The sequence below is a fragment of the Haliotis rubra genome, unplaced genomic scaffold, assembly GCF_003918875.1.
Source record: "Haliotis rubra isolate DU_JTF1 unplaced genomic scaffold, ASM391887v1 Scf38, whole genome shotgun sequence".
In the NCBI taxonomy this organism is placed as follows: domain Eukaryota; kingdom Metazoa; phylum Mollusca; class Gastropoda; order Lepetellida; family Haliotidae; genus Haliotis; species Haliotis rubra.
This window is the reverse complement of record NW_025767057.1, coordinates 2,485,220-2,504,703: the sequence shown is the minus strand read 5'-3', so window position 1 is coordinate 2,504,703 and position 19,484 is coordinate 2,485,220. Positions and strand designations below refer to the sequence as shown.

Sequence of the window (19,484 nt, the reverse complement as noted above, 5' to 3'; positions counted from 1 at the left end):
ACATACATAATCTGATCTTGAGCATAGTATCATTAACGGTATCATTAACACATTATTCTTTATTTAAATAACTTCAATAACTTAGATTCACAGTTTGGCAATTAATGGTCAGTTCAAATTCAACTGAGTTTTTCTGGCCTGCTTCAACTTGGTCCCACAATCGGACGAGTTTGTTTTCCTTCTCGCGATACACTCGCTTCCTTCCCTGGATGGCACAGTTTCTGCTGTACTTCTTCCTTCAGCCTGTGGAAAACCCGGCAGTAGGTTGTTCTCTGGCGATCGGGAAGAAGGGCAAACACCAAGGGGTATGTCTTCGAACTTCTTCTGGCATCAATGATATAAACCTGATTCCACAGGTCTGGACATGATGAAAATGTACCATCCATGTACAGGTTATCTGCTGACTGCAAAACAACCAGCTGATCCAAAGGCGAAAAGACTAACATCTTTTCGTCGTCTTCACCATCTGCAAACAACATGTAAGGTTGGCCATCAGCTCTCTCGGTCTACATCACCTCTTGTCTGGGGGAGTGCTGGTATGGTGTGTCTCCTGTCGGTATAGGGCACTGCTAAGGTTGCATATGATGGTAGATGAGGAACCACGTCAGGATCTCCTTTGGCAACTGCTTCCTGATACAGGGTTGGCATTGGGGTAATCTCTTCTCTGGCCCTCTTCCTCATGTTGCTGGTGAATCTCACCGTGTCAGGTTCTTGTGGGCCATGGTTGTGAGGAGTGGAGTTCCTGACATGGTTTCCAACTGTAGTGACTCTACCCCGGCAAGTCCTCACAACACTTCCTGTTCCTTTGTAGAATTTTTCCTTTATGACCTTGGAACAATAACTGTTGTGTAACCTTGCCTAGAGGTAACAAATTTCACTTCAATCAATCCTGCCACGATAACAAGAGTGATATGCTAGAGTCTATAACATGGAACTTTTATGCACTAGTTTAATTTTTTTTTACGAGATTGAGTAAACTCAATAAAACTCAGTAGAGTTTAACATTGATTTACATGTTTTGATTATCAACGGTTGTGGTGTATTATGTTCATATAACTTCAGTGTAATTTACTTTTATAACATTCGTTTCTATGTTTTCATTAACAAAGACTGTGGCATTCTCAGTGTTAGATATTAAACTCAAGCTCTCTAATTAGCAGGCTAGTCCATTTTGCGCAAAGGGTATATGCCTGTTGTTGTTTTAATTACTCCCTCATTTGCTGTATGACTAGTGGGAGTAGGACTAATGGGACAGGACCTTACCTATGTAATTAGCTGAATAAATATTGCATAAACCCGGTACAGCTATAATTGTTTATAAGTGTTGGTGGAACAGTCTACCTGATGGAGGGGAGAGAGCTAGTAATTAAAAACCACTCGACTGGAACAGGTTGTGTATTGGATGGGTAGTCAAACTGGGAGTAGTCATAATGGGAATGAACCAAATTAATTGTGGCCCAGCAGTGACTGGCCCAAGTCGGACTGCAGTGATCAAACTTGGATTTTCCTCTCACATGAGCAGACATTAGTCATCAAACTTTGATTTTCCTCTCACTTAAGTCACGACTTCAGTGGTCAAACTGAAACCCATATCACAGGCCAAAAATCTCTCTTCTTCACACCCATATTCTCTCCAAGCCTGTATGCTCAATGCAGAAGGTGGCAGTAAACAGCTTGAAAACTTCTGATGTAGTGACATGACTCATTGAGTCACAAATATATAGTTTGTTTCCATAACTTATATTACAGTATTTTGAAATCAGTGACCAGTTGAAAAGTTATCAAATTTCTGTGTGGTGTTCATCTGTTGAAAATGAACATTTCAGTTGTTTTCTGTAGCCAGTAAATACCAGTTTACACAATCATATCTTTACACTGAAAGAGACGGACATCATTATTGTCCCATAATGAACATGCCTACAGAGTGAAACCCACAAATCATAACATTCTTGGATTATTCACATCATATTTATTTCACCAGCTGTCAAAAAAGTTCATAATAAGAAAACATAACAAAACTTGTTATACTGCAAGAAAAAAATCAACAAACAACAAATAATCATCCATGTTTGTAAGAACAGCACAAAAATAGAACAACCTGGATGATGTATACTACTCAAAACAAGTTAGACAATGCATGATTCTTTCATATTACTGTAATTAACAGTAATCTGTCATGGCATGACAAATTAACTACAGTATTATGACAGAATCAGGTGTTCCTTAACATATTTTGAGTAGTATATATACGTAGAGAAACAAATTAAGGAACACAGAAAATTCAAGTGTTCCTTTATTATTTTCCAGTTTTCATCACCACAGCGCTATTCAAAGCTGGTGATGAAAACTAGAAAATATGAAAGGAACACTTGAATTTTCCTGTGTTCGTATATTTGTTTCTCTACATATATTACATGCTTCAGTAGGTATCAAACCATACACACCAGCATGAGGTAGAAAACTATTCAATCACATTAATATTCATACATGTTTTCTACGTGCCCCTACCTTCTTAATTAAAAAATAGCTAAAAAATAAAACACTTGCCTTAGATACTCATTCATTTACCTATGACAATAAATAACATTAAGGTTTTTGAAAACATGAACAAGTTTTTTGTTGATAAAAACTACTTAAGTTACTGTCAAAATAGTAAAAGAAATCAAGTAATACACATAGTGTTGTTTACCTGTGTTGTAAGCTCTCAACATCGATAACAAACCCACTGAAGTAAAAACATAGCCCAATGTTGTGTTTTCACTACCAATGCACTATTGGAAAACTTTCAAAATTCATCACTGGATTTATAAGTTGTATATTTAATGTACCGGTACTATTTTTTCTTCTCATCAGGACATCTATACTAAAGACCAGATGCCATTATTGGAATCTTTCACACTCATGATAACAATGAAATGATTTGGAATGTTTCCATGATACATGCATACAATAACAAACTGGTCCATCTCAGTAATGCTTCCTACTATTGTCACTACTACTACTACTACTACTACTACTACTACTACTACTACTACTACTACTAAAGTACTGTCGGAAATAGAAAAAACTGTTTTTTGGCTGTTACTCTGTATTCCTTAAATTTACACAACTGCAAATAGCATATGTCGAAATAACCCACTTCTGCCTAACTTGGCATTCAGTGGGATGCCTAATACGATATCCAGAAAAGCATGTTTACTTGTAAAATCAGGCAAAACTTAGAAAAAATACGAATAGCTGCTGAAAACAATAGAACAGACTATAGATGTTAGGTCGCTCAGCCAGGTATGACGACGGACCGTCGACTCACCTGGCATGAAATGCATGTGCTGCCTACAGGCACAAGGGGTCATCTCAAAGATATTTTGTTTTTTTTCATGTGTGTTGACTATGTCTTATCTATTGATTAACATCTTACGTGTCTTTCTTTCATAAAGTTGATGTTGAGATATGATAAAGAGTATGATACCTGATAACCATAGAAACACATCGTATGAAATGTCTCAAAATATATAGGTGGCATGACCACCTGAAGATCGACAGGACAGGATATTATTTGTAAATTGTTATGACATGCCGTGTACTTCCCCGGTATAATTGCCCTAAAGGATTATCTTATCTTAGCTGATATCTCTATCCCTCAGCCCGACCCCAACAATCGTCTGCAGCACCCGTCCAGGTTATGCTTTTGAGACGACCCCTCCTATCTGTTTCTTTTATAGTGACAGTGAGACTCCATGGTAGCTAACATCCTCGATCATCTCCTGGGTATACGTTCCGATAAATCTCCACTATACCCTGGATGCATCTACTGCTCGAGCCGATGATTTTCAGCATGAAAGTTATTATTTTTTTACGTCGGCTATCGTTTATAATGAAGCTACGTCTAATTTCAAATTGGCCATTTAAAAAGTGTCCTTTGTAATACAATATCATCGCACACTAATTTGCATAAAGCCATGTTCTCTTCCAAAAAAGTAGTTTTGGACCTCATTGCTCATTTCTCCACTATAGTTTGGCATGAAATGCATGTGGACCCGTTTTTTTGTAAATATCTCTTCATCCAATGACCCAATCGATCTCAAACTGTGCAAGTGGGTGTTTTGTCAGACAACCTAATCACATTGTAAATCACCGATTTTATGCATTTGTATTAAAGAATCTGTCTATGTAACTGTCAACAAAATAAACAGCAGAACGCAGAAGGCTTGCAGAGGGAGGGAGCCAATGACCTGTAACAGCAGCAGTGTTGTGTCATGAAGGTCAACGTTCGTCAATGTAGGTCAGCTATGCTGATAACCCTGATGTGAAAAGAATCTAACTTTGGATGCCTACCTTTTTGTACAAGGTTTTGTTGATTGGTTGTTGGTTTATTTTTCACAGTTGTTAGCACGATGTTCTTTTTCATGCCAAGAGCAAAAGTTGTACGTTTCATGTAATCCGACACCTTATAAATCGGTTTGCTACGTTTGCTCTCTTTTAAAAAAAAATTAAACACATTGCTAATTAAACGTTTAGCATCATCTGAATAAGCTTTCATGATGACAGCTAGAAGTAGTCAATGTGAATGATCCAGACGGTCGATCACTGCGCAGTGCACAGGTAACTATCATGAACTGCACGTGCATTTACCTTTATGACCCAACACTACCGCTGTTACAGGTCATTGGCTCCCTCCCTCTGCAAGCCTTCTGCGTTCTGCTGTTTATTTTGTTGACAGTTACATAGACAGATTCTTTAATACAAATGCATAAAATCGGTGATTTACAATGTGATTAGGTTGTCTGACAAAACACCCACTTGCACAGTTTGAGATCGATTGGGTCATTGGATGAAGAGATATTTACAAAAAAACGGGTCCACATGCATTTCATGCCAAACTATAATCTCTCCTCAGTAAAGTCCTTTTTCTACGTTTCCTTTCTCCCTACCACTGAGACTGTAGTTAGGCCGAACTTAGTTTAACAGATATATCACACTTTCACATATCAACTACATAAATTGTAGAGATAAATGAGAAAATACAGTCTTTTTCTATTTCTGACAGTACTTTACTATCACTATCACCTACAGCTTGTACTACCATAACTGGTATCACTACAAGGTCTAAAACTATCATCAGACAGGTTTGAGGTAGTGCTTGTAGGTATTATCAAAGGAATGACATGTGGTCTCAATGTCTGTTTATTATTCTAAAGAGGAACTTAGTGAGCGAGTTTAGTTTTACACCACACTCATCAATATTCCAGCTATATGGCGGTGGTCTGTAAATAATTGAGTCTGGATCAGACAATCCAGTGATCAACAGCATGAGCATCGATCTACGCAATTGGGAACCGTGTACGTGTCAACCAAGTCAGCGAGCCTGACCCGATCACGTTAGTCGCCTCTTACGACAAGCATGGGTTACTGAAGGCCAATATTCTAACCCGGACCATCATGGGTAGAGAGGCAAAGAGGATGGGAAGTAACCCTACGATTTGTCCAAATTATACTTTACAGTTGTTCCTACTTTCACACCATCAATGATGCTTGCATGATTATGTTTGGTATAATCTGACCTCCAGTCCTAATGCTTTTCATAAAAAATGTGAATCAAGTGATTAACAAGTGTCTGAAGGATGTTTCAGATACAGCATTATAAATCTAACCTTTATACATAAGTATAATATATAAACGACCAATTATGGCTTTCATCCTTCATTTCACACAGAGTAAAGCAGTATACAGTTTCCATAAATCATGTCTTTCTTGTCTCTGAATTCTTAAAATATTAGTCTTTCACTCTTTGCTTGGTGGGTCTGTAGACTGAAAATATGTCGAGGAAGGATTTCCATGAAAAATAATTATCACATTGGACTGCTCCTGAGAGGTAAAAAACAGGAAACAAGTTTAACACAACAACAAATTATGCAACATCATACACTGAAACAAAATCTATTCGGTTTGCAATTTCAGACAGTCAAATTATATGCATGAAGAAGGCAAAAGTGGTTCATATAGTGAAAGACTTTTGGATTTACACAGACTTAAAGAGATAATGGCTGTATTATTTATCATAATTACAAATAAACAATTATTTAAACATCTGTATTTGCACCACACATACCATATGACCAAGGATATGACAGAGGCAAGAATACGCAAATATGAAAAGACATAAATGCTTTTTAGTTAAATTATAAGTTCTGATTACGATTCTTTGATTAATGGAACATAATACATGTACCTTTATTCATAGAGTATTCCATTTACATAAATTGATTTATTGGTATATTTAAAACAACAGAAAACATTATATGTTGAAGATAAAACATTTAATTGGATGCTTAATTGGCAGTACATCATATTTAATTCTACCCTTAATTTTATGAACTAGGAAATATGGAGACATGACTTAAGAGCATCAGCACCAGAAAATTGTTTTATTATAATCAGATCAAAAAATATTTTAAATACATTACCTCTTCATCAGACTTTGAAATCATCACTAACCAAGGCATACACTTACACCATGTAAACAATCAAGGCCAAACAAATAGGGTGTTACTGTTAGTAAGTTATGGTTGTGAGTAGATGCAGGGTGTCTTAAATCATTACATGGATACATTATACCCTGGATCCCAGAAGATGATACACATTGCACAACCTAAAACAAAACAATGTCGTGCAACAATAACAAATACATGGGATAAATATCAAAGTTGGAGACATTCACATATCAACAAAACAGTTGCAAACAATAGGTGTGTGTTCACATATTACCCCACAAGTTGAAACAATTGGTGTGTGTTCACATATTATTTCAACAATTGGAGACAATAGGTATGAGTTCACATATTACCTCAACGGTTGGAGACAATAGGTATGTGTTCACATATTACCTCAACAGTTAGAAACAATAGGTATGTGTTCACATATTACCTCAACAGTTGGAGACAATAGGTGTGTGTTCACATATTACCTCAACAGTTGGAAACAGTTGGTGTGTGTTCACATATTATTTCAACGGTTGGAGACAATAGGTATGAGTTCACAGATTACCTCAACAGTTGGAGACAATAGGTATGTGTTCACATATTACCTCAACAGTTAGAGACAATAGGTATGTGTTCACATATTACCTCAACAGTTGGATACAATAGGTATGTGTTCACATATTACCTACCTCAACAGTTAGAGACAATTAAGTGTTGGTGTGTTCACATATTACCTCAACAGTTGGAGACAATAGGTATGAGTTCACAGATTACCTCAACAGTTGGAGACAATAGGTATGTGTTCACATATTACCTCAACAGTTAGAGACAATAGGTATGTGTTCACATATTACCTCAACAGTTGGAGACAATAGGTGTGTGTTCACATATTACCTCAACAGTTGGAGACAATAGGTGTGTGTTCACATATTACCTCAACAGTTGGAGACAATAGGTATGTGTTCACATATTACCTCAACAGTTGGAGACAATAGGTATGTGTTCACATATTACCTCAACAGTTAGAGACAATAGGTATGTGTTCACATATTACCTCAACAGTTGGAGACAATAGGTATGTGTTCACATATTACCTCAACAGTTAGAGACAATAGGTATGTGTTCACATATTACCTCAACAGTTAGAGACAATAGGTATGTGTTCACATATTACCTCAACAGTTGGAGACAATAGGTATGTGTTCACATATTACCTCAACAGTTGGAGACAATAGGTGTGTGTTCACATATTACCTCAACAGTTGGAGACAATAGGTGTGTGTTCACATATTACCTCAACAGTTGGAGACAATAGGTATGTGTTCACATATTACCTCAACAGTTGGAGACAATAGGTATGTGTTCACATATTACCTCAACAGTTGGAGACAATAGGTATGTGTTCACATATTACCTCAACAGTTAGAGACAATAGGTATGTGTTCACATATTACCTCAACAGTTAGAGACAATAGGTATGTGTTCACATATTACCTCAACAGTTGGAGACAATAAGTGTGTGTTCACATATTACCTCAACAGTTAGAGACAATAGGTATGTGTTCACATATTACCTCAACAGTTGGAGACAATAGGTATGTGTTCACATATTACCTCAACAGTTAGAGACAATTGGTATGTGTTCACATATTACCTCAACAGTTAGAGACAATAGGTATGTGTTCACATATTACATACAACTGGAGGCAAACAGTTACCTCAACAGACAATAGGTATGTGTTCACATATTACCTCAACAGTTAGAGACAATAGGTATGTGTTCACATATTACCTCAACAGTTAGAGACAATAGGTATGTGTTCACATATTACCTCAACAGTTAGAGACAATAGGTATGTGTTCACATATTACCTCAACAGTTGGAGACAATAAGTGTGTGTTCACATATTACCTCAACAGTTGGAGACAATAGGTATGTGTTCACATATTACCTCAACAGTTGGAGACAATAGGTATGTGTTCACATATTACCTCAACAGTTGGAGACAATAGGTATGTGTTCACATATTACCTCAACAGTTGGAGACAATAGGTATGTGTTCACATATTACCTCAACAGTTAGAGACAATAGGTATGTGTTCACATATTACCTCAACAGTTAGAGACAATAGGTATGTGTTCACATATTACCTCAACAGTTAGAGACAATAGGTATGTGTTCACATATTACCTCAACAGTTAGAGACAATAGGTGTGTGTTCACATATTACCTCAACAGTTGGAGACAATAGGTGTGTGGCTGAGTATTTTCCTAGACCATGCTCTCAAAATGCGCAGAATTTCAAGACAGTGAGTGAGTGAGTGAGTTTAGTTTTACGCCGCACTCAAATTTCAAGACAGAAATTATCTCAATAAGTGTAAATAAGTACAATCTGGTTAAATGAATGCTGTTGCAGTCAGCAGTATTCCAGCTACATCACTGCATCCTGTAAATTATCAAGTCTGGACAAGACAAACAGCTGAACACATGGGCATTGATCCAGTAATTGCAACATGCCACCCACTGAGCCATGTCTCAACAACTCTTGTTGGACCAGGGACATTTCTTCCATCTTCCCTTTGGACATCTACCTGGAAGAACTACCTATCTTGTTTAATGCCCCTAAACACCCAGAAGTCATGTCAATATATACAGAAGAATGCTGCTTGGACTGGCTGTCTTCGAGATCAATCAAGGTAAAATGTCAGAATTGGGACATGAGCAGTAGGGCTGGGATGGGTCCAAATTTTCTACCCGGGTACCCCACCCCCAATTACCCTACCCGCATACCCGTTATGTTAATTCCTGACATCAAATTTGCAAGAAATGGCAATATATTCTTCAGCTCTGAGGCTAAAATTTCACGTTTTTCAATATCTTAACCATGTATAATATTCAAAAGAAGTGACTGTAAATTATGTCTAAATCTAAAGATGGTATTCACCATCTTAATCATGAAAGAATAATATATTACATTGTTTAATCTATATTAGTCACATCATCATAACGGGTCTGGGTATTGAGACGGGTACCCGGGTCCAACTCATTACCCTACCGTCCTCGGTTATCCGGATTACCCGCCCCAGCCCTAATGAGCAGCCTGTTAAAAGAATACTGGTAAAAAACAACTTGGTAAAAATGGTGTAGCAGATAAATACAGGAGAACACGACTATTAGAAAACCTACAGACATTAAAATTGTTTCAAAACATTTGTCTGAGTTAAACACATCTCACATATACACATAACAGATATATAACACAACATAAATGTATTGAAATTACTACCAGTAATTATCGACAGAGTTACATGGATAATGAAAAAAAAGACATCTGAAAAAATACAATATTCTGAGTATATTTTGGTAATATAAATATAAGATATATATATATATATATTTGTGGTCTCTGTATAACTAGAATTGTTGAACACATTAAACAAATTAACTGCCTTGCAATATACATTTGAGACATTTCATTGGCTGTTTCCCTTTTGTCCATCAATTTTATGTGTATCCTATAATAAAGTGTATTTCACCATCAAGGAATGATTAGCACAGAGGCACTGTTGCTCATCTTGGGCGTCATAAGAGACACATCAAGATGATATGCTTGCAGGGGATAATATGTTATATGACAGTATGTCAATATTGCTATGTCACAGAAATGGGGTTGTTGTGTGTATAAAAATGTCACAAACACATCCACCTCTGAGTGAAATTTTGGTGAGTGCTGTATGTAGGATAGTTTAGTCAGACGATATATGTTAGTACTGGCCACCAGGATCTGTAATTACAGTCTGATATGTGCATGTGTGAAGTGATTGCCAATTCTGATTGGTCAGTTGAAGCATCATGGATTTCCACCGCTTCATCTATTGTTTATGACATCAAAAACAGATTAGCTGAACAATACAGGGACTTCAGTGTATGTTCAACATGACTTGTTTTCATTACTAGTGTATAGAAGACAAAGAAGAAAACTAATTAATGAGCACAATAATGAACAAAGAATTACAGCTCATCTGTGTCTCATGAATAAATGTTTATATAAATATATATATATGCCAGTGCACTCAGCTACCTTAAGTCTACTTTCCAGTCATCATCAGTACATAATGGCTTGCATACACTCAATACATACTGCCAGACATATATACACATGCTGTGTAGTAGTGAATGTTGTCTTGTTTCAATCTGTTCCCTCATTGGTCAGAGCTTTCCGTAGCATCCCACATGTTGGATGAAGGCCATCATCTGATTGGTTAATGAATTTGTTGTGTGTGCAGGCAGTGTTATTGTAGAGATGAAGAAGAAAATTTCCCCAAGTGAAAAGAAGATTTTTCAGATTATATTTTCACTTTCAAATTCACAGGGTTAGAAGATGTGTATATGTATTTTATACAGATGTCTCATTTGATGTACCTGGGAACAAAAAACAACAGACCGTTGAAATATAAATATTTACAGTTTGGGTACTACTTTAAGTAAGAGCAGATTTAATTGTTTGATAGACTTTTAATTGTTTGAGCAGATTTGCCCTTAATACAATCAACCAATTGGTCTGGCTTTTAGACTTGTGAAAACCAGTCCAATATCATGCTCTAGTTTCCTCCAGTGACCCTCCTATGGGTGTCGAGTCATTGGACCCTTCTAATATTGTGTATTCACTTCTTTTGTCACCACGGCAACAGCAGGGCTTTGTGCAGCATATAAACAGCGACAGATTTATACCCTGAAACAAACATGGCAACCTGGCAATGATGTTATATCCTACTTTTGATGTAATATTATAACTGACTTCAATACTTTGTGTACACTGTGTTTAATGAGCATATCTCCATGAGTGTGCCTGTGGTTGTTAGAGGTTGAATAAAGAAAACAAACCCAGGTTTGTGAAGCCACAAGCACATGCTTGGTGAAATCCATAACCACAGGTTTGGTTAATATCCCAGAAGCACAGGTTTATAAAAGCAGAACTGTGGTGAAATACATATCCAAAGGTTTGGTTGATAACACACAAACCCACTGGCACATGTTTTGTGAAACCCACTGGCACATGTTTGGTGAAACCCACTGGCACAGGTTTAGTGAAACCCACTGGCACAGGTTTAGTGAAACCCACTGGCACAGGTTTGGTGAAACCCACTGGCACAGGTTTAGTGAAACCCACTGGCACAGGTTTAGTGAAACCCACTGGCACAGGTTTGGTGAAACCCACTGGCACAGGTTTAGTGAAACCCACTGGCACAGGTCTGGTGAAACCAACAAGCACAGATTTGGTGCTGACAGACAAGGATTCATAATCCCCACTTGGAAAGAAACATATTCTTGTAGGGCACTGTGGCAAGATCGATCAGGTGTTGAGACATTACGGCTTGGTCTTCTACTTGCCATTGTACAGCATGGCATATGCCTAAAAATATTAACTGGCAGTTGTCTGATCCAGTCTTGGCTATTTACATGCCACTATCATTTAGTTGAATATTAGTTCAGCATTAAACAAAAATATATACAATGTGCTGTGCAAGGTAACAAAATTGAGTGACTATACTTTTACGTCGCATTTAACAATATTCCAGCAATATCACATGCGGAATACCAGAAATGTGCTCCACACATTGTACCCATGTGTGGAATCGAACCTGGGTCTTTGGCGTCACAAGCAAACGCTTTAACCACTAGGCTACCTCACGGTCCCACAAGGCAACAAAACACACAGCACATTGTGCTGTACAAGGTAACTCAAGGTAACAAGGTATACTTACGGCCAACAAAACACACAGCACATTGTGCTGTACAAGGTAACTCAAGGTAACAAGGTATACTTACGGCCAACAAAACACACAGCACATTGTGCTGTACAAGGTAACTCAAGGTAACAAGGTATACTTACGGCCAACAAAACACACAGCACATTGTGCTGTACAAGGTAACTCAAGGTAACAAGGTATACTTACGACCAACAAAACACACAGCACATTGTGCTGTACAAGGTAACTCAAGGTAACAAGGTATACTTACGGCCAACAAAACACACAGCACATTGTGCTGTACAAGGTAACTCAAGGTAACAAGGTATACTTACGGCCAACAAAACACACAGCACATTGTGCTGTACAAGGTAACTCAAGGTAACAAGGTATACTTACGCCAACAAAAACACACAGCACATTGTGCTGTACAAGGTAACTCAAGGTAACAAGGTATACTTACGGCCAATAAAACACACAGCACATTGTGCTGTACAAGGTAACTCAAGGTAACAAGGTATACTTACGGCCAACAAAACACACAGCACATTGTGCTGTACAAGGTAACTCAAGGTAACAAGGTATACTTACGGCCAACAAAACACACAGCACATTGTGCTGTACAAGGTAACTCAAGGTAACAAGGTATACTTACGGCCAACAAAACACACAGCACATTGTGCTGTACAAGGTAACTCAAGGTAACAAGGTATACTTACGGCACAATTAAAACACACAGCACATTGTGCTGTACAAGGTAACTCAAGGTAACAAGGTATACTTACGGCCAACAAAACACACAGCACATTGTGCTGTACAAGGTAACTCAAGGTAACAAGGTATACTTACGGCCAACAAAACACACAGCACATTGTGCTGTACAAGGTAACTCAAGGTAACAAGGTATGCTACGGGCCAACACACAGCACATTGTGCTGTACAAGGTAACTCAAGGTAACAAGGTATACTTACGGCCAACAGAAACACACAGCACATTGTGCTGTACAAGGTAACTCAAGGTAACAAGGTATACTTACGGCCAACAAAACACACAGCACATTGTGCTGTACAAGGTAACTCAAGGTAACAAGGTATACTTACGGCCAACAGAAACATAGCAGCTACTAATGAGGATGCCCAGCCAAAGCCGAAGTGTTCCTTTAACACTCCACCAAGTGTGGGGCCTACAAATGTCCTGAAATACAACAACGGATGTTACAATAAAATACATAGAACCAGACTCTGCAGCTCACCTGAGATGTTTCCTGAAATATTTAACTAAAAGGGTAAAAAAAATATGCAAACAAAACATGAAGATAGCATGTAATTGATACAATATATTAAGACATTTTCCATTAACTGCCTAAAATAAGGATAGTTATTACTGTGATACATATATTAGTGAAAAAGCTTACATTAATACTCACCCCAAACAGTACGCTGAATTGAAAAGCCCAGAGACTAGAGCATAAGTGTCTAAATTTTCTTTAAATCCAAGTCTCCTGAAAAAATATATATTAATATTATTTTAGCATTCACCGTTACAAATGAAAAACAGCTAATCTACTTACTGGTCACCCAGAAGGTAGGTGATAACCTCAATAATAGCTTGTCTACTTACTTGGTACCGTTAAGGAGTCAGGTTATATGCCCAATAACAGGTGATGTATATACCTGGCCCCACAAGGTTATCTTATATCCCCAATGAGGGTATAACCCCAATGTTATCTACTTACTGGTCACCCACAAGGTAGGGTATAACCCCAATGACAGTTATTTACTTACTGGTCACCCAGAAGATTGGTTATATCCCCAATGAGAGTTGTCTACTTACTGGTCACCCACAAGGTAGGTTATATCCCCAATGACAGTTATCTACTTACTGGTCACCCACAAGGTAGGTTATATCCCCAATGACAGTTATCTACTTACTGGTCACCCACAAGGTAGGTTATATCCCCAATGAGAGTTGTCTACTTACTGGTCACCCACAAGGTAGGTTATATCCCCAATGACAGTTATCTACTTACTGGTCACCCACAAGGTAGGGTATATCCCCAATGACAGTTATCTACTTACTGGTCACCCACAAGGTAGGTTATATCCCCAATGACTTACTGGTCAGTTGTCTACTTACTGGTCACCCACAAGGTAGGTTATATCCCCAATGACAGTTATCTACTTACTGGTCACCCACAAGGTAGGTTATATCCCCAATGACAGTTATCTGACTTACTGGTCACCCACACAAGGTAGGTTATATTACCACCCAATGAGAGTTGTTGTCTACTTACTGGTCACCCACAAGGTAGGTTATATCCCCAATGACAGTTATCTACTTACTGGTCACCCACAAGGTAGGTTATATCCCCAATGACAGTTATCTACTTACTGGTCACCCACAAGGTAGGGTATATCCCCAATGACAGTTATCTACTTACTGGTCACCCACAAGGTAAGTTATATCCCCAATGACAGTTGTCTACTTACTGGTCACCCACAAGGTAGGTTATATCCCCAATGACAGTTATCTACTTACTGGTCACCCACAAGGTAGGTTATATCCCCAATGAGAGTTATCTACTTACTGGTCACCCACAAGGTAGGTTATATCCCCAATGACAGTTATCTACTTACTGGTCACCCACAAGGTAGGGTATATCCCCAATGACAGTTATCTACTTACTGGTCACCCACAAGGTAGGTTATATCCCCAATGAGAGTTGTCTACTTACTGGTCACCCACAAGGTAGGTTATATCCCCAATGACAGTTATCTACTTACTGGTCACCCACAAGGTAGGTTATATCCCCAATGAGAGTTGTCTACTTACTGGTCACCCACAAGGTAGGTTATATCCCCAATGACAGTTATCTACTTACTGGTCACCCACAAGGTGGTTATATCCCAATGAGAGTTATCTACTTACTGGTCACCTGGTCACCCACAAGGTAGGTTATATCCCCAATGACAGTTATCTACTTACTGGTCACCCACAAGGTAGGGTAGGTTATATCCCCAATGACAGTTATCTACTTACTGGTCACCCACAAGGTAGGTTATATCCCCAATGACAGTTATCTACTTACTGGTCACCCACAAGGTAGGTTATATCCCCAATGACAGTTATCTACTTACTGGTCACCCACAAGGTAGGTTATATCCCCAATGAGAGTTGTCTACTTAGTGGTCATCCACAAGGTAGGTCATAACCTGAATGAGAGTTGTCTACTTACTGGTCACCCACAAGGTAGGTTATATCCCCAATGACAGTTATCTACTTACTGGTCACCCACAAGGTAGGTTATATCCCCAATGAGAGTTGTTATCTACTTACTGGTCACCCACAAAGGTAGGTTATATCCCCAATGAGTTATACCCCCCACAATAGGTTATAGTTGACTACTTACTGGTCACCCACAAGGTAGGTTATATCCCCAATGACAGTTATCTACTTACTGGTCACCCACAAGGTAGGTTATATCCCCAATGACAGTTATCTACTTACTGGTCACCCACAAGGTAGGTTATATCCCCAATGACAGTTATCTACTTACTGGTCACCCACAAGGTAGGTTATATCCCCAATGACAGTTAATGAGAGTTGTCCTTACTGGTCACCCACAAGGTAGGTTATATCCCAAATGAGAGTTATCTACTTACTGGTCACCCACAAGGTAGGTTATATCCCCAATGACAGTTGTGTACTTACTGGTCACCCACAAGGTAGGTTATAACCCCAATGACAGTTATCTACTTACTGGTCACCCACAAGGTAGGTTATATCCCCAATGACAGTTATCTACTTACTGGTCACCCACAAGGTAGGGTATATCCCCAATGACAGTTATCTACTTACTGATCACCCACAAGGTAGGGTATATCCCCAATGACAGTTATTTACTTACTGGTCACCCAGAAGATGGGTTATATCCCCAATGAGAGTTGTCTACTTACTAGTCACCCACAAGGTGGGTTATATCCCCAATGACAGTTATCTACTTACTGGTCACCCACAAGGTAGGTTATATCCCCAATGACAGTTATCTACTTACTGGTCACCCACAAGGTAGGTTATATCCCCAATGAGAGTTGTCTACTTACTGGTCACCCACAAGGTAGGGTATATCCCCAATGACAGTTATCTACTTACTGGTCACCCACAAGGTAGGTTATATCCCCAATGAGAGTTATCTACTTACTGGTCACCCACAAGGTAGGTTATATCCCCAATGAGACTTGTCTACTTACTGGTCACCCACAAGGTAGGGTATATCCCCAATGACAGTTATCTACTTACTGGTCACCCACAAGGTAGGTTATATCCCCAATGACAGTTATCTACTTACTGGTCACCCACAAGGTAGGGTATATCCCCAATGACAGTTATCTACTTACTGGTCACCCACAAGGTAGGTTTATATCCCCAATGAAGGTAGTTATATCTACTTACTGGTCACCCACAAGGTAAGTTATATCCCCAATGACAGTTGTCTACTTACTGGTCACCCACAAGGTAGGTTATATCCCCAATGACAGTTATCTACTTACTGGTCACCCACAAGGTAGGTTATATCCCCAATGAGAGTTGTCTACTTAGTGGTCATCCACAAGGTAGGTCATAACCTGAATGAGAGTTGTCTACTTACTGGTCACCCACAAGGTAGGTTATATCCCCAATGAGAGTTATCTACTTACTGGTCACCCACAAGGTAGGTTATATCCCCAATGACAGTTATCTACTTACTGGTCACCCACAAGGTACCCACAAGGTTATATCCCCAATGAGAGTTATCTACTTACTGGTCACCCACAAGGTAGGTTATATCCCCAATGACAGTTATCTACTTACTGGTCACCCACAAGGTAGGTTATATCCCAAATGAGAGTTATCTACTTACTGGTCACCCACAAGGTAGGTTATATCCCCAATGACAGTTGTGTACTTACTGGTCACCCACAAGGTAGGTTATAACCCCAATGACAGTTATCTACTTACTGGTCACCCACAAGGTAGGTTATATCCCCAATGACAGTTATCTACTTACTGGTCACCCACAAGGTAGGGTATATCCCCAATGACAGTTATCTACTTACTGATCACCCACAAGGTAGGGTATATCCCCAATGACAGTTATTTACTTACTGGTCACCCAGAAGATGGGTTATATCCCCAATGAGAGTTGTCTACTTACTGGTCACCCACAAGGTGGGTTATATCCCCAATGACAGTTATCTACTTACTGGTCACCCACAAGGTAGGTTATATCCCCAATGACAGTTATCTACTTACTGGTCACCCACAAGGTAGGTTATATCCCCAATGAGAGTTGTCTACTTACTGGTCACCCACAAGGTAGGGTATATCCCCAATGACAGTTATCTACTTACTGGTCACCCACAAGGTAGGTTATATCCCCAATGACAGTTATCTACTTACTGGTCACCCACAAGGTAGGTTATATCCCCAATGAGAGTTGTCTACTTACTGGTCACCCACAAGGTAGGTTATATCCCCAATGACAGTTATCTACTTACTGGTCACCCACAAGGTAGGTTATATCCCCAATGACAGTTATCTACTTACTGGTCACCCACAAGGTAGGTTATATCCCCAATGACAGTTATCTACTTACTGGTCACCCACAAGGTAGGGTATATCCCCAATGACAGTTATCTACTTACTGGTCACCCAGAAGGTAGGTTATATCCCCAATGATAGTTGTCTACTTACTGGTCACCCACAAGGTGAGTTATTACCCCAATGACAGTTGTGTACTTACTGGTCACCCACAAGGTAGGTTATATCCCCAATGACAGTTATCTACTTACTGGTCACCCACAAGGTAGGTTATATCCCCAATGAGAGTTGTCTACTTAGTGGTCATCCACAAGGTAGGTCATAACCTGAATGAGAGTTGTCTACTTACTGGTCACCCACAAGGTAGGGTATATCCCCAATGACAGTTATCTACTTACTGGTCACCCACAAGGTAGGTTATATCCCCAATGAGAGTTGTCTACTTACTGGTCACCCACAAGGTAAGTTATATCCCCAATGAGAGTTGTCTACTTACTGGTCACCCACAAGGTAGGTTATATCCCCAATGACAGTTATCTACTTACTGGTCACCCACAAGGTAGGTTATATCCCCAATGACAGTTATCTACTTACTGGTCACCCACAAGGTAGGTTATATCCCCAATGATATCCCCAATGTTATCTACTTACTGGTCACCCACACAAGGTGGTAATGTTATATTATATCCCCTGGTCACCCAAGGTGATTATATCCCCAATGACAGTTGTCTACTTACTGGTCACCCACAAGGTGGGTTATATCCCCAATGAGAGTTGTCTACTTTACTGGTCACCCACAAGGTAGGTTATATCCCCAATGACAGTTATCTACTTACTGGTCACCCACAAGGTAGGTTATATCCCCAATGACAGTTATCTACTTACTGGTCACCCACAAGGTAGGTTATATCCCCAATGACAGTTATCTACTTACTGGTCACCCACAAGGTAGGTTATATCCCCAATGACAGTTATCTACTTACTGGTCACCCACAAGGTAGGTTATATCCCCAATGATAGTTATCTACTTACTGGTCACCCACAAGGTGAGTTATTACCCCAATGACAGTTGTGTACTTACTGGTCACCCACAAGGTAGGTTATATCCCCAATGACAGTTATCTACTTACTGGTCACCCAGAAGGTAGGGTATAACCCCAATGACAGTTATCTACTTACTGGTCACCCAGAAGGTAGGTTATAACCCCAATGACAGTTATTTACTTACTGGTCACCCAGAAGGTGGGTTATAACCCTAATAACAGCTGATCTACTCACCTGGCAGCAACGAGAAGGCAGGTTATGGTAGGTATGAGGGCACAACCAACAAAGAGCCCAACCATCATCAAGCTGATCACATTTAGCCACAATGTACTGCAGAGAAACAAATGTGTGTAGAAACATAATATATGTTATGGAGTTAGTTTGTTTGAATTTATTTAACTCTGACAGAAAAGATGAAACAAAATCGGACCACCCTCCTACTTAGAAATAGTGAATGTTATAAAGGACTTTCAGGGTGCGATATATACAACCTGCACTGGTGCATGTTAGAAATGGTTGGTGCAGGTTATCTTTAGTAACAGGTTGCACTCGATGCAGGTAACATCTTATTGCTGTCATCGTGTTTTAATTGGGAAGTAAGTGACAGGAATAATATGTTTCTCTCCGC

The 19,484-nt window shown here is 39.1% G+C and overlaps 1 protein-coding gene across 1 annotated transcript in view; it reads right to left on the bottom strand.

The window, feature by feature from the left end:
- Positions 1 to 9,346: 9,346 nt before the first annotated feature.
- Positions 9,347 to 19,484, bottom strand: part of LOC124286253 (MFS-type transporter SLC18B1-like) — a 32,712-nt gene continuing 22,574 nt past the window's right edge. The window contains exons 11-14 of the mRNA XM_046722598.1: positions 19,091 to 19,186; positions 13,659 to 13,733; positions 13,333 to 13,426; positions 9,347 to 11,213 (exon numbers count right to left, since the gene is read on the bottom strand). Coding sequence (XP_046578554.1) covers positions 11,076 to 11,213; positions 13,333 to 13,426; positions 13,659 to 13,733; positions 19,091 to 19,186 — 403 coding nt within the window. The 3' untranslated portion in view covers positions 9,347 to 11,075. The remainder of the gene's footprint in view (positions 11,214 to 13,332; positions 13,427 to 13,658; positions 13,734 to 19,090; positions 19,187 to 19,484) is intronic.